The sequence below is a fragment of the Astatotilapia calliptera genome, chromosome 5, assembly GCF_900246225.1.
Source record: "Astatotilapia calliptera chromosome 5, fAstCal1.2, whole genome shotgun sequence".
NCBI classification, from domain to species: domain Eukaryota; kingdom Metazoa; phylum Chordata; class Actinopteri; order Cichliformes; family Cichlidae; genus Astatotilapia; species Astatotilapia calliptera.
The window spans coordinates 16,331,320-16,355,882 of NC_039306.1; the positions used below are offsets into that span (position 1 = coordinate 16,331,320).

Below are 24,563 nucleotides of genomic sequence, written 5' to 3' on the forward strand. Positions count from 1 at the left end.
TGTTTCTATAGATAGATGGGTAGATTGTGGAAAAGCGGGAACTTTTCTGTCATTTAATTGTTTATCTATTACTTAATGACTTTAGAATAGTATGAATAGCAATGTGGTGCTGTCTTTATCAATAGGAAAATCTGTAAAACCCACAAAAAACAGTTAAAAATCTACGCACTCGTTCACATTTTCCAGCCAGATTGGAATTTTTACTGGGGAATTTTTCCACCCCCCCCCAAAAAACAAAACACCACACAATAAAATGAAGTGAAAAATATGAACATTATTTAATAACTGATTCTCTGTAATAAACAATTTGAAAATATTTTACAAGGAGTCACAGACACAATATTTTACAAATTTTGCCCTCTTCTTTTTTGTTTTCTTCTTCTTTTTTTTAAGCTTCATCTGTACAAAAGAATGGAGCGACGACATGGACTAGTGCCCAGAAAAGAAGGAGCTAAATCTTCCACACATACAAACATTCACACTCACACACGTACGAGGAAGAAAAGAAAAACCAAAAAAAAAAAGAGAAAACATTTTGACATCAGATCTCAAACTTATCAACAGTGCTGTATTCCTATATTTTTTTAAACTTCACTGAAAGTTTGACTGAATTTACTCTTTTTTTTTTTTCTCTCTAAATTGTTGCTGTTATTTTTTTCACACACGTGTCAAACATGGTCACATAGCACCAGACTACAGACTACAGAATCACATACACACGTGTCTTTCCCACATAGACGCACCAACACAAAGGGTCGCAGCGAGGGTCGGTGGAGGGGAAGGGAGACGCTTCGTGAAAACCCGCATTAATCTACTTTAGGGTGATGTTTTAAAGCTGACCCCTCCCTCTCGTCCCCCAAGCTGGTCCAATTATCTATTTATGTTCCCTTTTTTTTTGGCAAAATTAAATTTGTCAAACCACAGAAATCAGACATGTGTGTCCCTTCGGAAGCTATTTTCCATCAGGATGCACACACAGACGTCACTAGATGTCTCTCCCACGACCTTCTGTTTACCAGGCTCGTGATGCTCTGTGGAGACCCACTCCCTGAGCTTGCCTCTGACATCCCGTCCGCTCACGAAAAAATAAATAAAATAAAATAAAAACACCTGGAAGGTGACGTCCTTGGCTTACTTCTTCCTGGTGTTTGACATCTCCCAGCGGGGGATGAGTCAGTGTCATTACATGGTTGCTTATAGGTGTGTGCGTGTGTGTGTGCATAATGTCTGAGTGCAGGTGCACAGAGTGTATTCAGTTTGGGAGTGAGATTGTGTGCGCACACAGTCAGGAAAAGGAGAGTAAGTTGCAGGGGGTACATTTCCACAGGCACGTGTAGCGTTCATTTACAGACAGTGGAAATAGAGAAATACAGACAGAATAGTGGCACAGGACAGAGACAAACAGATGGCAGAAAAGTGAAACTGCATCCAGCATCAGATAGTAACGGGCCACATTGGAAATGCTCATTCTGATTTTCATTGTCTTTAACAGTATGAATTTTGTTTTTCCTCTGATTTGTCCAGAGCTGAGCTGCAGTTACTGTGCCAGCAACATTTGTCACATCAAATAGTACCTACGACTGTACAGAGTGTCTAGTTAAGCTTCAAAATGTCGAGTGAATCATCCCACCTGAGCAATACTACGGCAAGTCTCGGGTGGGATGTGAACATCGAAGGTCAGAGGCTTTTTTTTCTTTGTCTTGTTTTTTTTTTTAATTTTAAAAACTTCCACCCACTTTCAAGCATTTAATCAAACAGGCATCGATCGATAACTAATCATTCCGAGACGTAAAAATATAAAATCAGAGCTCACTATATTTACTGCATAACACCAAGAAAAAAAAAAGCCCAGGGGAGGGAAATACTTCAGGATCGATTTGTGTGTGAGAAAGAGGGTTATGTAGGGGTATCGGAGCTCCATACGTGTAACACTAAGGCATTTAGCGAGGTTTTGAAACAGAAAACACTGATGAACTACACATTCTTTCTGCCTCCTCTGCCCCCGTATATTAATATTTAAGCAGTCAACATGGATCTCCTTTTGTTTTCATAAAATCCCCCCCTTTTCTCCACAGCAACACTGGATTTGTTTTTTGTCTGTCGCAACACGCCGAGGAAAAACAGTTACACGGGCACAACTGCCATCCCCCGAGCACTCCACGACTCATTTAAAAAGACATTCCCTTTGAGGGTTTTTAAACTAACGCGCATACATCCACACACAAACACATACGATTCAGGCAGAACTATAGCAGTCAGGTGGCCCTAAAAGAAAGGAAAAGAAAACAACACAAAAAAAAAGCTCTATGGCCAGTTAAGTCGCTGTATACTGATAGTGTAGCTCTATACATGGCTTTGTAAAGGAACGGTATAGTAACTCCATATGATGACAGTCAGGTGGCGTTGGAGGAGTACAGCAACAACAGCCAAGAGGGGAAAATACATTAAGCCGAGCCAGTCAGTTCGATGGCTCTGTGTAAAGCTATTTCTTTAGCCAACAGATTCAGTCTTAGGCTCCTGTAGTGTCCAAAGCCTCAAAGACGGCTGCTTTATAAAGGTACTATACAGTAGCTCTACTCTTATACAGCCGGTGCGTTCCAAAACAAAGTGCATCAAGGCACTATGAAACAGAGCGGCTCCTAAACATGGGAGTCTAAAATGACTTTTCACACATGATCAAATGACGGACTGCGATGGATTACAACCACACTACTTACTGCACATGATCACCATATTTAGTGGCCTCTTCTGCACTTTTGTTGGAAATGTTGATAAGCCCCTATCCCCCAGCAGCGAATGGTTTTGAAGTTTGAACAGCATCATTCAAAGGTAATACAAGCACACACCAAAAGAAAAATGATTAGCACACCCCCCCCAACCCAAGCACAGATGAGGAAGAAAGGAAGGGACAAAAAAACTGGAACTACTATGGCGGGGAGATTTGAGTGTTTGCTGTGTGACAAAAGTAAAGCACGAATACAAATCGCGGTTAGGAGCGTTAGTCGAGGTTGTTGGAGAAGCCTCATGAGGAGTGGCAGAGGTGAGCTTTTTCATCAGAGGGTGCAGAGATTTTTTTTTTCCCCTTTAAACATCAGTCCAAAGCCGAGGTCAGCGTGGTCGATTAATCGTAAAGGAGAATACTACACAACAAGTTCCTGCAGCAACCGAACACTGATTCATATTTTACAATAAAAGCCAGATAGCACTAACCTCAAATAGTAAGTATGAGGAAAAATACTTCAAGAAAATGAGATTACCATCGTGTAATTACATTAATCCCCAGTGGATGTCTTTTAAAAGCATTAATCTGTAATTATGAGTCAGCATTCAGCTGCCGAGTGTCTCCTCTTCCTCTCGAGCTTTATCCTAAATCTAAATCCATTTCATCTTCGTGTTTTGGCTATAAAAATAAGACCACACGAAAGTATATCTCATTTTGGCAAGTAGATATAGCGCATAAACTAATTCTTGTCTTTTTTACACTTAACTTCCTTTTCATGTTAAAACCTAAATATACTGTATGTTTAGAATACTCATCACTTCAGCAGTTTATATGTGACATTTTGTATACTTAACAGTTCTTTTATTTTTCTGCTATTTTTCTTCTATGGTGGCTATTACTGGCTGAATGGTCCACAGCCTCTTACAAGAGGCAAATGACAGAGCGATGAGACTCTGAGATGGAGGAAAGGAGAAGGAGGAGGAGTCCTGCTGTCCCTCTGACAGACAGAGGTGAAGGTGGACACGCAAACTCAGTTCTCCAGTCTGTGGTGGGAGGTCTTTGACGAGGACATCGGCCTGTCCTTTTCACCCTCCCTTGTCTGGATGGAGAAGGTGGTGGGATGGTTGTAGGCTTGACGGGGTGGTTGGGTGGCTTGATATCTCTTTTCTGACATTGCCTCTGATGATCCAAGTGGTCCAGCACCACCCTAGCTCATCTCGCAGATGAAGGTGAGGACGCAAATGTCTCTGTTTTCACAAAGCAACACAGACCAAAGCAAGCTGGGTAGCGCAGCGCTCAGGGCTTCCAACTCACCATGATGGGAAGTCCCATAATTACCTATGACTATACCAAGGTGGAGGGCGAAGGGGCTAGGAGGTGGATGAGGGGGGCTTAGGATGGGACAGAAGCTGAGGAGGGTGAAAAGGAGGACAAGTGCAGGAAAATGAAATTAATGTAGTAGGGAGAGAAGGTGAGGACTGACAGCTGGATAAAGCAGAAGCAGCTGAATGAGCAGTAAAGTGTAGAGGGATGGGCGGAAGGAGTGACCTCGCCCGCAGTCCGACGTGTTCTCCTGCAAAACCACAGAAAGGAAGCTTGAGTTATAAACTGAGTTTATATGAAAGTTCTTCCACCATCAAATAAACACTTACATTCAATAATCGCTCTCTGGTAACACTTTTATCTTACCTTCTATCTGCATCGAGCTCTATATTGCCAACAGAGTCTGAACAAAGTAATTTTCATTTAGTTGACTATACAGTGCTGTGAAAATGTAATCGCCCCCTTCCTCAGTTTTTAGTGTCGTTGAAGTGTTTTTGTATTTGCCACAGTTCATCAAACAAATTTTAGTATTAGATAAAAACTATTTTATTAAATGAAGATTTCATTTATTAAGGGATAAAGGCTATCCATACCTACCTCGCCTGATGTGAAAAAGTAATTCCTCCCTAAACCTAATAACTGGTTGTGCCACCTTTGGCAGCAAGAACTGCAATTGAGCGTGAGCGAGATGTAAATCTTTAAAAGTGTACACACAATTTTTGTTAGTTTTGCCTCAGTACACTTAATGCAACAAATTTCACAAAATCCCTTGAATTAAAGCATCTTGATTGTTTGATTTTTGAAATCCACTGCTGTGGTGTACAGAGGCAAATCTACAAAAACTGGGTCTTTATCCAGCAAATAATGGGCCTAACGGCATATAATTACCAGGTCAATACTTGATCTCAGAATAAAAATAGGATATTTTTTTGTGTTACATAATGAACCAACTGTTACCAGCTGCATTAGAAAATCAGAGAAAGCTCAAAACCCCAGCTGGAGCCAACTGAACATAGCGATAGGATTTTAGCTATGCTCTGGTGACAAATTTTAAACATAGTATATTTAACTAGCAAGCACCAGGATTCAATGCTAAATAATGTTTTTGTTTTTCTTCACAGTAAGGTGGATATTCATGTGTTGTGTTATCTGAAAATCTTACAGCGATGTTACTGTCGAAGCAGGTGGAGGGTCCTTTTCGATAGCGTGCCTCAGGCGGTTCTTTACATGGATCCTCCTCCTTGACTGAAAATTGACTCCATTAAGGAAAATGAAACTCCTTTGTATTTCTTTTTCTTTCTTCTGTGCAATTTTTCATTATCCGCCTGAGCACCAATTCCTCATGCAGCCCTACACATGTAAATGACTGGCTATAATTCATGCCATCAATCTTAAAAATAGCCTTAAAATGAATGTGAAATGTTCGCGTTTCCACAGGTATGGTGATGAGGAGAGAAAATCTAGAGATGACAGAGTGTTTCTTCTCCAGTGCCAGCTGGTGTACAATGTGAAGGGAAAAAAAAGGATACACTCCTTCTCCTCCTGGGATAGCTTCTCTATCTCGCAGGTGTTGCATGGCATCTTTTCTGCTACCACAAACAGCAAGTTGGTGTTGTTTATCCTCTTGGCATGAATCAGCCTGCAGAGAGAGACAGCTCTGTCAACAACCCCCCTCTGCTCACTTACATCACAGACTCATTTGCTAATGGATGAGCGAGATTCATGAGACAGTCTTATAAGGCTCATTTAGCCAATGATACGACGATTTCATTAGAGCTGATATGGGTTAATCATCAGCAGAGTTTATTAACTCCAACAGAAAGATGAATCTGTCTCACTAACTGCGTCGCTGTCACACCGCGATTCTTCATGCTACTTGTCTAAGCATATGCATGTCTGATTATGTGTGAGTGTTAAAAGTACTACGTCACGCATACAGACCTGGAGCAGTTGCCACAGTCCTGCAGTATGTAGTAGGAACTGCTGAGATTACTAAAGAAGTACTGGGTCTGGATCATTACACAGCTTCTCTCTTTAGAGTCGATTCCTTCGGCATCCACCTCATCTGCATAAAAAAAAAGAAAGAAAAAAAAAGAGATGATTATCTCTTTAACTCATTTCTCAGATCTTATTTTCAGCTTAATGCCCAAAGATGTATGTCATGTGTAATTTTTTCACTACATTTGGATTCAAGGTTTATTTGCTGTTGGCTTAAAGCTCCAAATAGATTTGATCAAAATCTACTTTTAGCACTTTTAAACCTTTTTTCCAATATTGTATAAAAATGGTATCGTATAAAACATGTCACCCACCTGTGACAAACCAACTGTGGTATGCCAGTCCATATATGAACTGTTGGAATAAAGACCTGAGGAGACAGGATTTGTTTTTAATTCAACTTGTGGACAAAAAAATGTAACATTGTGCAATGATTAAAATCATGAGTCAAGCTTTTTTGTTAGCAGGAATACTGCACATGCAGCAGTCCAGGTAATGAGTATGGCAGGCCGTAAAACTTTACAAAACGAGTCACAATTACCTGACCACAGAAATAACTATGAAAATGATGGCAGTGCAATACAGTACAGTATAACATGTGATTGAAATGCAGACTTTCAGCTTTAATTCAAGTAATTTAACAAAAATATGTGCAGTAACTGTTCAGGTATTATACACATTGTTTTACATAGTCTCAAATTTTGAGAGGCATAAACTAACATTATTTTAAATATAAGGACTGTTTTAAATGTAGTCATTCAGCCTTTTTTAAGTGTGTGAAAAATACGCTCTGTTGGGCTGAGATCATTGAAGAATATACCATTTCTTTCCTTGAGAAATTCGTGTTTCTGCACTATCCTTCGGGTCATTATCCATTTTCACCCCAAAGCGCTGTCTGATAAGTTGTGCAGCATTTAGCTGAATCTGAGATTGAGAGTGTAGCCCTGTACACGTCACAGCTCATCCTGCTGCTTTAGCAGTCACAGCATCATAAAACACTACTGGCCCAGTTCCAGTGGCAGCCAAATATGTTCATGCCATAATACTGCCTCCACCATGTTTGACAGATGATGTGGCATGCTTTGTTTCCAAGTTAATGTTTGTTTCATCTGTCCAAATCATGGTCTTTGGGTATTTAAAATAACAGTGAAGAGAAGTTAAATATAAATTCAACACTTTGAATTAAATCCAAATATTATGTGAGGAGGGTTCACCTGGCCCAACCTTTTTCTTTTTTTTTTTTTGTATTAACAAATTATGGATCTATGAAATAATGCTGGCTAATAACAACAAATATTATCAGTTTGTAATACGTATAACACTTGCTGTATGTTACTATACATTAATAATCTTACCATGCAGCAGCTGATGTCCACCAAGCCAGGTTGGCAAAATCTGCAATAGTGGGCTACAGATACAGAGGGAAATAAAAAACAAAATCAATATTTAAGTTCAATCAAACACCCATTAGGCTACATTCGGGCTGCTTTTGGAATCAAACTATTCCTGCCATTGACGCCATATCCACTGACACCTGTGTGGAGAAAGTCTATAAAGTAAATGGAACCCACTTTAATATAAAAGTGATATCTCTCACTAGTTCACCCTGGAATCTGATATTAGTCCAATTAAACAAAAACTAATTCTTAAAAAGTCAGTAGCTGATCTGATTTTTGCACACAGACTTGCAGTGTGAATGCAGCTATAGTTTCCCCATACGTCCATGCATTGATTAAACTAATTGTCTTCTACTCTGCCTCCTTCATTTCACTCACGGTATCTCTCTTTCAAGTGTTATCTTACCACGAACACTCCTCTGGGTGCAGCTCCGGCTTCGCTGTTGGGCATCCGTTCACAAACAGACTGGTAATCAAATGATTGTTTGCTGTTGTAGAAAGAATTGTTGTAGAGCGCGTACATCAAGTAGGGGTCAACATCACTGAAGAACATGCCCACCTGTGGGGGTAAAAAAAACGAGGGCAAGCTCAGTGTAAAGCTAAGCGCGAGGCTACGATCAGCGGAAGAACGAATTCTTTTTTAATAAAACCTTGTTCCAGTCGTCCTTCTGATTGGACATGATTAGGAATCCGCCGTCATCTACTAAATAACACAGCAGATCCTGCGGACAGACACAGAAACGCACTGCTAACTGGAAGTACAGAGATAAGCTGGGGAGTGCTCAGATTCAGAAGGTCCAGTTAAAATTTGCATCAATACTTACATCACTGTTGGCTTCACAGTCCATTTCACAGCCCCTGTTTGGTCCACACTGTCACAGACAAGGAAAAAAAACAGTGTTAGCCAAATTAAAAAAGATTTATATATTACGTATATTATATTAAACATATGTATTTTACCGTATTTGAGCCTTGTCGGCTGTCTGTATGGTTGCTGGCAAGAATCTTAAACTTATCCGTCCAGGCTTCGAGGTCTAGCTTCACTCCGACAACTGAGGAAAGAAAGTTTAAAAGCTCACAGAAGAAAACGACAGGTGTGTAAAAAGAATAGATATATGCAGGGCAGAGACATGCCAACACAAAGTGACAAAATAACAAACTCAGACGTGTAATTATCTCGCTCCGAAAGCTTTTCTCTATCATTATATCTCAACAATTTGTTTCCTCTTTCAGAAGAGTACCCACCTGCAGGTTTGATGGTCTTCCCTCCTATTGTCATCTCCAAAGCTGTGCTGACCAGAATACCTACGGTGTCATTTTCTGGGTTCAGCTGCTCGTCCCTGGCTACAAAAAAGGGAAAACGAGCCAAGAGAGCGAGGTTAGAAACAAACAGCCTTTTCTATTACGAGGCGAGTTATATAACTCAAGACTAAGAGCATCATTCACCTGTTCGATAAGGCGCTCGGAAGATGTAACCCTTGTTGTCGAGGCTGCGGCGGTAATAGGTGGCATTAAACGGCTCAGGGTCTTCCTCCCAGGTTTCTGCAGCCCTAAGGTTTAAAACGAGAGATACCAGAGCTGTAATTGTCTCTCACGTATACGCTGCCTGCTTTGCCTATCCCACATGTTTTTTGAAACTTAACAGCATACCACTTCAAAAGAGAACAAAGAGAAAAATGTATCAGAACTACAAAGCAGCTGGAGTCCAGACACATGGGCCTCGATGAAGAGTGCACTCACTTGTTTGGAAACACTCTCGTTATACCTCCATCTGTTGCAGCAAACACAGCCAGGAAGCCGTATCTAAATGTCAGGTGGAAGCAAAGACAGAAAGGGGCTTCAAATCAATATCCAAAAATCTTAAAATGCACTTCCCTCAATACTGGCTGGTCACACTCACGTGTTCAAATCTTTATTCTTCCACACTTTCTCGACCAACTGTCTGATGATGCCCGTGTCCAGAATGAGGTTGTGAAGGAGCAAATTGTCACCTGGCATAAGAGAGATTAGAGAGTTTAATCCACATTAGGGGTGCTGCCATATAGCAGCTGATGATAGTCGTTATATTCAAAAAATGAAATATAGAGATTGTGTTAACACCACGGTAGTAATCCAGGACTGGTAACTCTGATTGACAGTGATGGTGTTTGAGGTGACACTGCATTAATAGCAGATGTCAGGTATTCTGGATCATTAGTTCAGCAGTTCTTCTACATTTAAAACCCGATGAAAAAGCGTATTTTATGGTTCTTGAAAAGAAGAAAAAACAACAACAATTTGGGCATATTTGACAGCTGCACTGAGGCGACACATGGTCTATATCAGATGCCCAATGTGGAACGTGTGGACCAAATCCCGATTTTAACTCTTTCCTCCTTGAAAGCCTACTAGGACTAACCCTTAGCACAAACAGGAAGCCCTCAGATAAGGGTTAAAATCAGATATGGGTAGCAAGACATTCGCTTACTTCGATTACACAAACATTATGTATGAGTAGGTAATGGATAATAGGCACCACTAGGCAGCTCATTGTCCTTCTCCTGAAAACACTTGCAGCACATTTTGTGGTACATTTGAAAGAAAGGCAGGTCAGAGTGAGGTCAGAGGTCAAACATAAGATGATTTGGATGCAAACTGAAATGTGATATATAATTCCCTATTTACCTATATGCTGTCAATACAAACAACCACAGGTAGAAACAAATATTTAAATAGCTCTATATATTGTTATTAACACTTTGGCCTTTTTGACCTTGAACACCAGGTCAAAGATAAAATGTGATATATTTTTAATTGTGGTACTTTTTATATGTCGATAATGCACACCACACCTTTAAATAGGCTTTTGGTCAAAAAATCATTAAGTCGACTTTGAAGACTTTAGTGGATGTAAACAGAATTATGCTGGATTTTTTAACATGACCGCACTCTGCACCGCTACAAACTTCTATCAGAATTCATTCAAAACTTTTCCGGCCATCGTATTTACAAACACAAAGACTGCCAAAATCATAACCTCCTTGGCAAACAAAACAAAACAACCTAACAACTTTCTTCTACTGAGCTGCTGTGGTTATTACTAAATATTTCTCACCGAAAGCTTAATATTGCATTTGTTACGTACTATTTACAGCTGTGAATTAATACACATTTTCATCATTGGAGGATTTGCGACAGCAGGATAAAGCATGTGGGATTATCTCGAAATAAACTGTGCTCGTCACAAGAAAGAAACATGTCATCAGGTGCAGAAGTGAGGCTTGCTGATGCTTTTTAACTGTATCTAGGCAACAGGCAATAGGTTATATCAGATTCTGGCTACGAAGAAAATACCTATTAGTTGGATCACTGCTGTTTATTTTGCCTTTTTATGGGATATGTTTACAGAACATCACTAGACGAGCTCATGGTGAATTATTTAATGTAGAACAAACTGTGACTTTACTGTGTGGGTGAAAAGAAAATGAAACTCACATTGTTTGGAGTCTGGTGTCACCTTCTCCATTAGAGCAATGAAGTTGAGCAGGAACTCAGTGTTGTTGTTGGACAGTTCCAGATCATTGCAGTACTCCCTGAGGAGGAGACGCAGTGTTTTAATTCAAAGAGAAGGCAAAAATAGAGCTCGTTACTCTTATTCTGCCTCACTTGCTCCTCATAGATGGACACACAATGGAGATGAAGATGCACAAACCCATACACACATTACTTGATGCTATTGTGTGCCGCATGCACATGGCAAAGCTTTAATGTGCTATAGTGGTGTCAGTCAAAACAAAAGGTGGACTTGTACTGCAATACCGAGCATATTATAGGCTGTATGCACATGCAGATGATATTTTTTGCCCAATAGCTTCAGTAATCCTTACAATACATTGTGCAAATGCATTAATAATGCTTAATTTGTGTAAAACATGCAGCACCACAGTAGCAGCAGGCAAGAAGGGTTGATGTGTCTTCAGTGGTCTCGTGTAATGAGTGTAACTTGGGGAATACAATTTATGAATAATATATGAAAAAAAAATCAAAACCAGATGAATTTTATTCCTCATAAATGTAATTTTTGTCAAATGAACTTTTAACTATGAGTAAACACACCACTCAAAATGTAAAATCAAACCATACAAGAAACTTTGAAATACGAGGTGGAAAGAAAACAGGATGCAAAGACGGCACCGAAAACCGATGACCATTAACGACAGGCAGCAATCACAGACAAGGCTACCTGGGAGCAATGAATACATGTCCTTCAGACTCAAAAGTGTTTGGCAGCAGTGACTCAAAATCTGCAACAGAAAGGGGAAGATTATCCAGGAAGAGCAGTGGGCAGAGCAGTGGGGAGTTGTGGATAAACAGCAGCTGTTCTTCAGAGGTGCGGGGACGCAGAAGGGAGTTTACCATAGCAACACTGAGGTATCATGGGAACACTAGCGTTAGCCAATATGGTGCCTAAAAAGGAACCTGACTCAATGGAAGACCGTTTTACTTTCAGAAGCACTCACACTTTTGGTTTCTGGTTTGTTATTTTGCCGGCAAACATTTTCTGATTGTGTCGGGTTTCAATCTAACATATTTGGGATGTCGGAGAACTGACTTGATTTGTCAGGAAGTGAGTTCTCAGACAGGTTATCCACGGTGAGTGCTTTTAGATCAGGCAGGCATCAACATGGCCAACTATTGCAGGGGGGGTGGGTGAAGGTCCTGATGGAAGTGGTCACCCCTCAGACTGGCAGGAGAGAGGACTCGGAGAGACACATAATCAGAGGAAATGCATTGCATTGTGAAGGGCATGTCAAAAGGGCAACTTCAGTGAATCTATCACAGACAAAACAGAACACAAATATCAACCAGCAGGTGAGTCTGCGATGAATCCGACATGTCATTTTCTCATTAAGTCGTGACCTGCAACTGTGTCCAGAAGAGGAATTAAATATTCATTTGAAGAGCTAAAATAGAGTGCCCAGGTAGTTTTCCGCCCACAATGCCATGCACATCCGGGGTCAGCTTTATTGAGGAAGCGTTGGGCCGTGCACCTGGCAGTCTGAGGGGTGAGGAGGGAGGGAGACAAGCTGATGGAGATAGGGGGTACAGAGGGACGACATAGAAGTGAGGTGCCATGCCGACTGGCACCCTGACACCTGACAATATGGGAGGACCTGAGAGGGCAGGACACAGCTCAGACTGTAGGTCTGCAGTCTGCAAGCTGCAATGCTCCCAGTCATGAGATACTGCTGCAGCTAACAAACAGTGTATTTATATATAGATGCCTTTAAAAAAATCATGACTTCAACATATCCCTATTATACTGTAAAAAATGCCATCACTATCAATAGCTGATATATTATTATAGCTAGTAACTTGCACAGACTTACATTGAATAATTACAGATCTTTTAGTAGGGCTCGATGTGCCCAAATAACAATAGATATTCCACAAAATGTATACATATTTATTTATTTAATTAAATATCTATCAATACCTGAGTCTTAGTGTTAGACTTACTTAAGACGTTTATAAACTACACTGTAAGAAAAATACGGAAAGAGAAGAAGAAGAGAGCCAAAGAGAAATGGGGAAGGTGAGGAAGAGAAAAATGAGGGAAAGAGAGAAATGTAGTCAAAGCAAATGAAGTGGAAGAGAGAGGCAGAGGAAAGAAGGTAGACAACGTGTTTGGAGCTATCTACAAAAGGAAAAGGACTGAGGTGCAGGGAGCAAAAGACAAGTTTTAACAGAAAACATGAATATCTGTCTTCCTCGGGTACAGCTGTTTGTTTAATTATTTATTTATTTCTGATTCTGGAGCAGTGGATATGAGAGAAGGTGGTCGAGGTTGGGGACTGGAGGAGCCACTGTGAGAGATGTGGGATCTGAGCTGCAGCAAGAGAGTGAGAAGGAAGAGGAGGAAGGAGGGATTAGAGGAGAAAGTGGAGGAGAAAAAAAGAGGGAAAGGGGAGGAAATCCTGAAGGCAAGACGGGCAGGAACAGAGGCAAGCAGGCTAGGATGGGTGAGGGAAGGAAGGGAAGGGGGGGGGGGGGTCAGCGGGAGAAGGTTTAGGATGAGAGGTGTAGGAAAGGGGAGGAAGCGGTAGGGAGTAGGAAGTAGAGGTAGGGAACGTGGACCAATATGGAGTATACTTGCCCTTGGTGTATGACACTGTGTGGATCCATCAGAGAAGGAGTGAGCAAGAAAAGAAACAGGGGATCGGGTGGGAAGGGAGGATCACAGACAATATTTTATTCAATTACTGTTTGAATAAAAATATTGTTTTCTTGAAAAAAAGAAACCAATTAAAGTCAAACAAGACAAGAGAGAAAAAAGAAATGAAGAGCAAACAACTTATTTGCAAGAGCAAACGAGGAAACGGAAACCAACGGAAGAAAGGAAAAACAAAACCAAACATGACAATCTAGGAAAAGAAAAAAACAGCAAAGACAAACCAGTAATTATGAGAGATAACCATGGGGAAAAAAATCAAATGCACCAGGAAAAGAGGGAAGTAATGGGGTCTGGACAAAGAAAGAATGAGAGAGACAACACGTGTCCCCATTCAGACCCACAAAAAACCCAAACTCCCACAGTTGACAAGCCAGTATCCCAGGCCATGTGGGAGTTTATCAGTCGAATGATTCCAAAGCCGAGAAACATCTCACACAGTCTAACAAAAAAAATTAAATCAAATCAAAAATAACACACATAACACAAGGAAAAGTTCCCAAAATTATTTTTAAAAAATCATCATAAGGAGTGAAAAGCATGCATGTTTTCACAGTTATCCATAACATCAAATACTTTGAACACAGACGCTTCAGAATCATTACTTGGTGGAAGAAGAGGCGAGAGCATTTGGCAAAAAAAATAATAGCACAAAGGTCACCATTATTTTCACCTGAGTAACACAGTAAGACCACAGCTTTCACCTTTCTGTTAGTTCAGTTGTTTTTTTTCTTCAGCCAGTGTGAAGAAAAAACATCACCGTTTTTACAGCACAGCATGAAGACAGGAGGGAACGGGGGCAGAAGAGGAGTCGGGGGGACTCAGGAATGATCCTGCCTATCAGAGAGCATAGATAGAGCGAAGACAAGGAGTGAAGGAGAGGGGGAGGGGGGGGACTGGGCAGGTGCCTCCGCTCGGACACTCTCTATGATGATGTTGAAGACCCGGGACAGAGGACTGAACCAGAGCGTAAAGGTCATATTGGGCGGAGAGCAGAGAGGCAAGAGAGACAGAGTAGTAGAGACAGAGAGTGAAGGATGTTGGGTATACCCAAGAGTACTTACACTGCACCTGGAGGATCTGGTCACTTAGATTGGCCTTGATGTGGTTCTCACTATATGTAGGCAGTACCAACCCTAGACTGAGGTGAAAAGATCCAAAAAAACAGGAACCCTTAATGCAAGATTATGTTAAAAGCCACAAATACACAAAATACATATGTGCTTTACTGCACGCCTAGTTTGCTTTTGCTTATTTTCTGTTCTCAAAAAAATCAAGTCTGTGCATATGCAAGAGGAAACCACTCAGTTCAGAAAAGGATTTTTAAGGCTGATACAAGTATTTGGTGATTTAATTTTCCAATATTCTGATACATTGGCCGACATTTTTTTTTAAGACACACAAAATTTAAAAAGATAAAAAAATCCTAGCATCTTTTACCTGCATCTAGTAATTTAACGATCAGCATTTATAGCTAATATTGATGATAATATCGGCCTGCCAATAAATTGATAAGGCTCTAATGCTCAAACAGACAGCTCTTTGTACTGTCAAATACACAACTCTAGGTTTCAGTAAAACAGCGCCATCTGCTGTGTTCAACCCTTCTGTTAGAGAGGGGTAGCCAATCGAAAGAAAGGAGCGGAAAGAGCTCAAATGACTTGTTTCAGACAGTGGATGGGGCTGTTAAAGGTAAATAAGGATTATTTGGAACTTTGAATCATCCAAAGCTAGTTTGGTGTAGTCCATGATTAAAAATATAGAGTTGGAAACCAGCATCACAATCAAATTCACATATTGGCTGGAAACTGTGAGTTTGCTGTATTTCTTCTTGAGTTAAAGTGAGGCAGCTAATGGGAGTTTTGACACTATAGATTGTTGGCAATGATAACAATTACCATTAAAACTGTGGCCAACCTTCTTTAGGGAAAATCACTAGTTTAGCTGATGAAGATCCACTATATTCACCAGCCACTTGCTTTCTTTGTTTACTGTTTATTTGAATTCCCCTTAATCTATAAAAAAGATGGAACAGTCCTTCCTGGGCTCCACATAAATAATAATTACATTACAATATAAAATCTCACATAATCAAATAAGATAATAAAATCCAAGGCATAAAAAAGAAAAACAATAAATAAAGAACAATTAAACTAATAATAATCATATCGCCAAGTACCCCTGCATTGTATGAAATGCTAATGAAACAAGAAATACAGGAAGCATTTGTCTGCTGACTGGCTCTGAGCAGTTTGTGTACAATCAGTTCATCAAAGCTTTTTCTCTGGGAAACAGCTGCCATCTGAAGCTACAAATGACGCAGGTAAACGCAGTAAGAGTGACCCTAAACAATAAAGATGGAAAAAATAGAAAACACCTCAGAGAGCCTGATTTTTATCCAATACTAGTGAGGCCACTGTGAAAGTACGTCACTTTTACCCTGCAATACATCACCATTAAGACATAATAGGTCATAAATTGTACAAACAGTCATCGCCGAAAGCAGAATTTAAACGGGACAGAGATGTCCCATTTCTTGATCTTTGTTGCCACGCAAGCCTAAAATAGAAGTCTTCACAGATATAATAGGAAGAGATTAAAACTCAAACAGAAAAAAAATTCTATGAGCCTTGAACTGCACAATGTAGGATACACTACTGTGCAGAGCTTTGGATGTCGGTTTATTTGAGTTTCACACAGATTCTTAAATACACTGGAATAACCATTTGAGTTGGATATTAATAGGACTGTGCAGCGAGAGCCTCATATGCACTCTGCCAGGACTAGGCACGCAGCCAGCAGACGTAATAAAAAACACAAATCAGGCATTTGTAGGACTACCGAATGTCATAAACTGTAATTTGCAGAGTGTTGCCTAGAGGAAATGTCATTATGATACAACTTCAAATGTTCAACCGAGTTTTGAGATGAGTAAACTAAGCAGTTAATTTACGCTACTCCTCAGAAATGTTAGCAAAGATAGAAAAAGAAGTGGCTTTTTAATTTTCAGTCAAATTCATTAGCGAGCCGCCATTAATTCAGGGAAGCCACTGTTCACAAACATTCATAGGCAGAAGCTGTCAAGCAGATATCTGAGACTTGTGACTCAACAATTTAAAGTGTAAAATCTGGACTTCACTCACAGGTTCAAGTTGCGCCATCTTTTTCTCTGACGGTCAGGTGATGCATGTTTGCATTTCCAACCTACCTGTAATCTGTACCCTCCACAGGGGTCCACGTGTACGTCCGCACGGCCTCGTCGATGTACCTCTGTTGGCAACCACAAAAAGGTAACCTTCACACCTCCTCCCATAATCGGAGAGTAACAACAGACACTAAACATACCGAGCGCTTCAAATTCATTACAACACCAGTAAGGTGCTACTTCGGATCATGATTGAGTTTCATATATTGATGACTTGCCTCATCAACTGATTTAATGAGCGTCTTGATTTTCCTTTGCCCTGATTTGCCATCAATCATCTGTCGGCGGATCTGAAAGGCAAGCGAAACACAGAGGCTGTGGCGTGAGTGTTCATAATGAAAGACAAAAATGGTTGAAAACAAGTGACAGTTAAAAGGTTAAATGTAACACAAATTGCATGAGACACAGGTGGTGACAGTCATGATATTGCACGGGAATAGTTCTGCACCTCCTCTTTGTTGCTGTCTTGCAGTTCTGCATCCAAAAAGTCCAGAGTGACGGGCTCCCTGAAGTTAATGATCTGCACAGAGAGACAAAGCAGTGGAAGATGGAGGAGGAGGCTGAACGTCAGTCAGCAGGAATAATGTCCAGAATTTTACATTGACAACTCTTTAGATGCACAGAAGTGTTAATAACTGGGTCTACCTTAGGCCGAAGGTTGGGATGCAGCAGTACATAACCATTTGGATCGATGGCAAAGGTATAGCCATTAGCTCCAAGCTGCACAGCACAAAAGGGAATTTTGAAATTATTAAAAAACCACACATATCTGAAAGTAACACAAGAGACATCTTCAGCGACATGCTCACTCTGTATGTAGGTGTCTTCTTTTTGATTTCGTTGATTGCAATGTCTACTCCCATGACTCCAAGGATGAGCTGGTTCTGTATGCAGAAGACATAAAGCAATTATAAGCATTTTATCCACAGCCGCTGCTAGTATCAGAGAATCAAACGGGGCTGGTGGCTGTGCCGTGAGCGTGCTAAGAACATCTCTATGCCATCTCTGACTTATCACTTTGTGCGCAATCTGATTAGCACATATTTTCACAGTCTATCTTAAACTGAGTCGGTTTGCTGCTTTAAGCCTTTGTGATAAGCTCAGAGTAAATACTTTGGTCATGGATACTGAAAGCTGGATGCATCTATGGATGTTAGTAGATAGTACAGATGAGTTGCTGTGATGTCTGTCGTCACCTCAGGGGGGAGGTGTTGCATAGAAGAGCAGCTGGGCGGACACCGTTACAAATGATTGATGATGGTCAACAACAAGAAATAAAACCTCAAATCCTTCTGCTCCTCCAACTTGTGTCTGTTTTTAGTAACTTTACAGCCCTACCTGCCTGGATAGATGTAAAAAAAAAACCAACCCAAAACATTATATTTACTAAATAATAATGATAAAGTGCAAAAGCACAGCTATTTTAAGGTCACATGCTATGTTGCAGTGTTGCTTTTACCCGAGAGCTTGCAGTATCAGCAGTGAGGTTGAAGACCGGCATTGTGCCGGTGATGACAAGGCCCAAACCCTAATAAAACACATTAGAAATCAAATTAATTGTATCCTTAAAGCACATGCCCAGATATAGATGACAACAAAAATATGAAGAACACTGTTTACCAGGGGCAAATGCAAGAGGTGGCCAGATGGGTGACTAATCCCACCATAAACCAAGGTATGGACACCCCACATAGACGACGTCATAGCCCCCTTTTTTTGTTTGTTTTGCAAAATTCCATTTCTTTCTCGCTGTTGTTGCCACATGAATTCTTTTAACGGCAAACTCATGTTTTCAGGAACATGAGTCCTGAGTTCCAACATATCTCGAACGCACCGTGTTTCTACATACCAGTCATGCCCGATTTAGTAAATGATAAGACCTCCCACCCCCAACAGGTTGCGGCAGATGGCTGGTCTTCCCAGAGAAAACTTCTGTCAGAGGTTTCTTCCTGTGAAAAACTGGACTTTTTCTTTCCCCCTGTCGCCAAGTGCTTGCTCATAGGCGGTTAAATGCTGTGATTTGATGCTATATAAATAAAACTACCGGTACAGTGAAATGGAATTGAATAAAAGTGTACTGATGATTTACAGCGATTTGCAAAAAATAAACCACTTTATATGCCAGCCAATGAAAGTACCCCCTGCTTTAAAAATAGTATGACTTCACCACTGCTTTGTACTGTCAGTGTATCAACTCCTAGCCTATACGTGCACAGGATATGCTTATAAATTCATTATGATTATAAATTCTTGCTTACCAGTGCATCCTGGTAGACGTTTGTCCACTGCACCTGCTTGGCTTTAGTCCCGGCGAGCACCATCGGACGGCCCAGGACATCCAGGTACTCCTGCACCAGCAAAACCACAAATGCTAGTACGACTGCCTACAGTATTCACACATAATCAAACAGCCATTTATAGTGCGTGTCATGTACTGCCATTAAAGCAGAGAACTTGAAGAGCCTTCCGACGTTCATCTGTCATAAAACTACAAGACCCTGACCGGCCTCGTCTCTATCACCACATAAAGCAGCGGGCCACCAGCAGCAGCCGTGTCCCGGTCCTGCCGCGCCATAAAGCCTCCAGTCCTGAGCCGCTCAAGGCCGTTTTTCATCATTATGAAGGAGCTATTAAAAACACATTAAGGGTGTCAATGGCACGACGTGCAACCACGCCATTTTCCCAGAGGCTTTCCTGTCAATGCTAGGAATGTGATAGCGTCCCACAGCAATTGTGAATAGAGGTGAGGGGTTAAGTCTACTAGTAATACATCATATTCATTATTTTCTTTTTGCCGTCTGAAGCCACCTCAAACAAAAACTGGGATGTCTTTTTTGAAAACAACTGATTGATCTGTGTCTGTTAGGAGATGCTTAACTGGTTAAAAAGTCACCTTATGACAGAGGAAAGAAATGGATGCCAGAAATATAATCTCACAGAGACCAGAAGAAGAAGGCAAAACTGTTGTATAATTAAAACTAACTGTATACTTCTGCCATAATAGCTTCTTTTTTCCTGAGTATCCTACTCAGCAGTCAGTGAGCCATAAAGTCATGTATCACCACAATATAATTAAGTGTAACAGGATCAGCAAAAAGCAAACAAAAAAAAAACCCAGCAGGTCATCTGGGTTAAATGTTAATTTAACAGTTTGCACATAACGACAAATTTCCATCCCTTCAGCAGCGAAAGGGGAAATGATATTGCAAAGGTCTGACCCCTGACACCATCTACCCTTGAAACACAAAAGGCGTGACCTGTATAAGCATGCAGCTACTTCAGTATCGTGATTTTGACCAGTTGTTTTCCAGCGTCTGAACAGTAAGGTGCTGACAAGCGTAACCTATTCTATTATTAGCTCAATAAAAGTCCGGTTTAATGCGCCACAGGGAGATATTCCATCAGGACAGTGACAGCCAGACCTCTTCACAGGATAGAGAGGGGGAATTTTCTGCCCGGCTACAACAATCTGGGAAACATAAAAAGTCAGCAACTGGAGATATCTGGTCCCCCCCCACACACACAAATGCAGACAGTGAACTCACCAGTCTGGTCACACAGAAGCCAAACATCCAAACTAATGCCTGCACTGTTATTGTTGCTCCACTGAGATCCCATACAAAGAAGCCAGGATATATAAGTCAAAGTATTTCCAACTATTCATTCATAAAAGTATGACTCAGGATGGTGAGTATAATAATAATTTTTTGCCTTCTGTAGTCCATCTGCTATTTGAATAGTACTATCATATTTAAGCAAGACTACCCGATGAGTGTGTGATACTGAAGGGCAGACGGTGGTTAAATAACATCTGGCCCCAGTGTGTCTTCTGGGCCTGCACAGAAAGCTGTAGTCACCCACCTTCAGAAAACCTATTAGAGTAAGTGGCGGCTCTCAGAATATAAATATGCCAGAGTTAATGGAACAGCTGACAGTCTATTCTAGGGCCTGATCACTCACCGGCACTGGGGGTGGGTGGGAAGCGGAGCATAGGGGAGGAGGGGTTTGGAGCAGCTCCCCCACCACCAAACAATGGAGTCAATTTCTCCAGCTAGAATGAGGTTATCCCGAGGGCCTCTCGAAGCCCAAAGTGCCTTAAGCAAATGTGTATGTGTGCGTGCATGGGGTGGGCAGGGGACGTCTGCGGGCCTTCTACTTTACTTAGCGTTCAGGTATGTTCTCATGGAAAGACCACATTTGTTATCGGTACATCTAAACTCGTGTCACTTCCAATTTATTGCCATCCAGCTGTGCTTTCTTCTGTTCCTCAGGAACTCTTGAAAGCAAAGCTACAGTGTAATTATCATCAAAGCCAGCATGGCAGAAAAGTAAACTAAGTTCTTCATTTAAAATATCGTTTTGTGGACTTTTGAGTCCATGAAAGGATTCGGAGAGTCAGTAGCAGAATTATATAATTAACCTACAAAATAATCAGGTGAAGTTCTGAGCGAAAATATGCATCTAAATTAAAGTAAAGCTAAAGTACAGATCTTTCTGGAAATCTGCATGTATAAACATTTGCATCCCTTTGCTGTGGCAGATTGTCTTCTTCTTCTGTACAGGTGGATCAGCAAAAGCCATTTGATCAAATTTACGAATCAAATTTTAGGGTAGGATATCTTACACGGAGCTAGATTGGTTCCTTTCATCTGGTAGGATGTTTTTAAGCAACGTTCTGAATTTGCACAGCTTTTTATCTGCCAAATAAACATCTGCTGCTTTAAGCAACTTAAACTCAACAGGCATGTGACCAGCCACACACGCTAAGGCTAGTGGTCAAATTATAGGATAAGAATGACTTTCATTGTTAACGTTTTAGTAGCATTTTTCTTCTAACATCAGAAACAGGATTTCACATTACTGTTTTCTTCTCCTTTCATTTGCTTCCTTTAGAGGACACCACAGCAGATCATCTGCCTCCTTCTTACCCTCTTCCTGACATCCTCTACTGTTGCACCAACCCTCTTCATATTGTCATTCACTACATCCAAGAATTTTCCATGATATTCCTTCAAATTATTACACAAAGATCTTTTGTGCTCCTATTGTCAAAGATGGTGAAGAATCAACAGCCTGTAGAAGTGGTGCCATTACTAACTTTTAATTTTAAAAGTAGTATTCCCAACACCATTTTGCAGCTAATACAAACTCTTTATATCTTACCTGAGTGTTGATTCTGATGGCTCCAATAGATGGAATTTCAAAGTAGTAACCTGAAGATTAAGAGGAGAGAATTAATGCACTATCTCCACGCCGAGCTTGCATCCAGTCTGCTTCATGGAGCAGCCCGTGTCATACATATATTTTCAAAAATTAAACAGTCACAGTGTGCAGTAAAGTGATCCATTAAAGATTGGAGTCTAATCTCTTCATGTTATGAGGCACACTTAATAACACCATCTTCAGCTGATGATGTTGGGCACTGCAGGCATGGAGGAGCCTGTAGCCACTGACCCTTTCAGACTCGTGGCTGCGTTGCAGGATGTAAATGTGGTGGCTCATTGGGAATGCTGAGCCCAAGGCTCTGCTTCTGCTGATTAGGAATGGAGGAGAATGCCCGACTGGGTCAATAACCACGCTGCTCCTCAAGTTATTAAAGCCATGAATGTTTATACAAAGAGCTGCGAAATGGAGGCAGCATCCCCAGAATGTTAAAAGGTGGAGATAACTTTCATTATTTTGATACATTATGCGGTTTTTTTACTCGCCTGGTCTGCGTTGAAATTTGTCTCCTGTGTCTCATTCATTAGCGCACGTGCTCATCCGTACACATCTCTGCACCCTCAGACTGAGGTTCACATGTGCACACACGCAGGGCACAGCCATTTGTTACTGCTCTGTTAATAACAGCCATTGTCCAAGTGATTTCTGACTGTGTGCCAGGGAAGTGGTTATGGAGCAAAGCACGGCAAGGGGTGAAAAAAGGAAAATGTGTGCAGTGACCAAAATGTAAATCTCCGCTCTGCGCTGCAGGTTCAGTGAAGATTTTCAGTTACGGGCTTTATCAATCATTTATTTTCTTTGACTATAATTCAGTTTTCCTCAAACTCCTTCTTCACATTTAGGAAGTAATTTGGGTCTCTGTTAAACAAATACAGTGCTTGGTGATAACACACTTTTTTATTCCCCTGCCATAAAAAATAAGAACATGTAAATGTTTTAGAAATGTGCCAAAAACTTATTTAAAATGAAAAAAACAAAACAAAACACTGAATTCAATGAACTGAGTTTGTGTTTTACACACAAATTTGAGCTGGTATACTGGAGTGGTCAGAAATTACTCAAGCACTCAAACTAATTTTTCTGTTCAGGAATCTGAGTAAATAACTGTAATTTGGCATCTTAGTAAAAAATAAATAGTGTGCTCTTCTATTCATTTATTTTAATATTATTATTATTTTGCTTTTTTAAATGGTGAATTTCAAAAATCATGTATTACAACAATAATCCAACAATAATTCGATTTTAACATGTGCTTGTGCATAACGGGGAATTAACAATCACAGAAAAATACAAAAATGATTTTGTTAAATACCAGTAATGTAAATTTAGGGCAGCTGTGACATTTCAAACCTTATGTTTAGTCATGGTCTAATACATGTTTTAAGTACTGGAGTCTAAAGAAATCACATACACTGATTACCAAATACATATCAAGCCTTTCTATTAAAAATAACTTTGATTTCTATAAAAAACAAAAAAACTAATCATTGATGTAAACTTAAACACTGCGTGGCCAAAAACATCCACACTAATATTACACTAGAAAACTTTTAGCTTTGATCCTTTTTGATAAATATATGCAGTGTCACAACATTTATTTCTGTCTATAGCTCTTGTATTGATGATGCGAGAGTCAGACCACCGCGTAAAGTCTTCCCCAGCACATTTAAACATTTTCAGTGGACTCTGGTGGCCAATCCATGGGTGAAATTATGTCTCTGTCCCACTTTGACCCTGATGAATCCTGGTTTTGTTCTCCTGGAATATATCCATCAGGGAAGAAAAAGAATCCACTGATGACAAAAACCTGGTTATTCATTATAGTCGTGTAGTTTCGCGATCACAATCATTCGAGACATTTTTCCAGCCGTCCTCACAGATGATGGTTCACAGTATCTTTCCAGATTTCAATAATTCACTGAACAGGTCTTAACCCGGTTTTGTAGTTTCAGTAATGCCCTTAGATGTTTTCTTTGCTGATAATGTGAAGCTTCCAAAATGGAATAACATCTTTCCAATGTGCCTTCCAACATATTTAAGTAATGAGAAGTTACTCACTGCATCAGTTCGGGTTTAAATAACCCAAACTGTTGCCAGCCCAAACATATTAACCACTGCAGTAATTATTCAATGGAAGGCTCGTCTTCTCCTGTTTTCTTAGTTAAATCGAGGTGGTGACTTCTTTTGGGCCTGATAGATTTTACTGTGTAAAGAAGAATGCATTCTCCTGCTCAGAAGAACAGAATAAACAGCTTTCTGATGACATCCAGTTTCCTTAATGCTTTTACTGAGACAAAGTATTTAAACTGAAGTTTACCCAGTAAACCCGTGCACCTAATTTCATGGTGTAATTGATTTTATTTCTCTTGGTGGTGGGCATTATGATTTGTGGAATATTGTACTTCTAACTTTGGATTAAATTCAACACTTTTGTGGGAGTATTAGGATCACCCGCGCGGCATGTGACGTTTGCTGTTTGTATCC

General features: G+C 40.4%; 1 protein-coding gene across 6 annotated transcripts in view; it reads right to left on the reverse strand.

Annotated features, from left to right (window-relative positions):
• Nucleotides 1-353: 353 nt before the first annotated feature.
• Nucleotides 354-24,563, reverse strand: part of cacna2d2a (calcium channel, voltage-dependent, alpha 2/delta subunit 2a) — a 182,875-nt gene continuing 158,665 nt past the window's right edge. For 4 of the 6 annotated variants that reach the window (XM_026167545.1, XM_026167547.1, XM_026167548.1 and 1 more), the window contains 26 exons: nucleotides 22,020-22,069; nucleotides 19,115-19,204; nucleotides 18,316-18,384; nucleotides 17,666-17,740; nucleotides 17,502-17,576; nucleotides 17,305-17,376; nucleotides 17,075-17,146; nucleotides 16,860-16,921; nucleotides 14,716-14,792; nucleotides 13,577-13,591; nucleotides 11,663-11,723; nucleotides 10,915-11,012; nucleotides 9,341-9,431; nucleotides 9,181-9,243; nucleotides 8,887-8,990; nucleotides 8,686-8,784; nucleotides 8,401-8,492; nucleotides 8,265-8,312; nucleotides 8,091-8,162; nucleotides 7,847-7,999; nucleotides 7,399-7,451; nucleotides 6,358-6,413; nucleotides 5,987-6,110; nucleotides 5,575-5,684; nucleotides 5,208-5,290; nucleotides 354-4,295 (listed from right to left, as the gene is read on the reverse strand). In XM_026167545.1, the coding sequence (XP_026023330.1) occupies nucleotides 4,173-4,295; nucleotides 5,208-5,290; nucleotides 5,575-5,684; nucleotides 5,987-6,110; nucleotides 6,358-6,413; nucleotides 7,399-7,451; nucleotides 7,847-7,999; nucleotides 8,091-8,162; nucleotides 8,265-8,312; nucleotides 8,401-8,492; nucleotides 8,686-8,784; nucleotides 8,887-8,990; nucleotides 9,181-9,243; nucleotides 9,341-9,431; nucleotides 10,915-11,012; nucleotides 11,663-11,723; nucleotides 13,577-13,591; nucleotides 14,716-14,792; nucleotides 16,860-16,921; nucleotides 17,075-17,146; nucleotides 17,305-17,376; nucleotides 17,502-17,576; nucleotides 17,666-17,740; nucleotides 18,316-18,384; nucleotides 19,115-19,204; nucleotides 22,020-22,069 (2,087 nt within the window). In that variant the 3' untranslated portion in view covers nucleotides 354-4,172. The remainder of the gene's footprint in view (nucleotides 4,296-5,207; nucleotides 5,291-5,574; nucleotides 5,685-5,986; nucleotides 6,111-6,357; nucleotides 6,414-7,398; nucleotides 7,452-7,846; nucleotides 8,000-8,090; nucleotides 8,163-8,264; nucleotides 8,313-8,400; nucleotides 8,493-8,685; nucleotides 8,785-8,886; nucleotides 8,991-9,180; nucleotides 9,244-9,340; nucleotides 9,432-10,914; nucleotides 11,013-11,662; nucleotides 11,724-13,576; nucleotides 13,592-14,715; nucleotides 14,793-16,859; nucleotides 16,922-17,074; nucleotides 17,147-17,304; nucleotides 17,377-17,501; nucleotides 17,577-17,665; nucleotides 17,741-18,315; nucleotides 18,385-19,114; nucleotides 19,205-22,019; nucleotides 22,070-24,563) is intronic. The other 2 variants (XM_026167551.1, XM_026167546.1) reach the window with 1 other exon arrangement.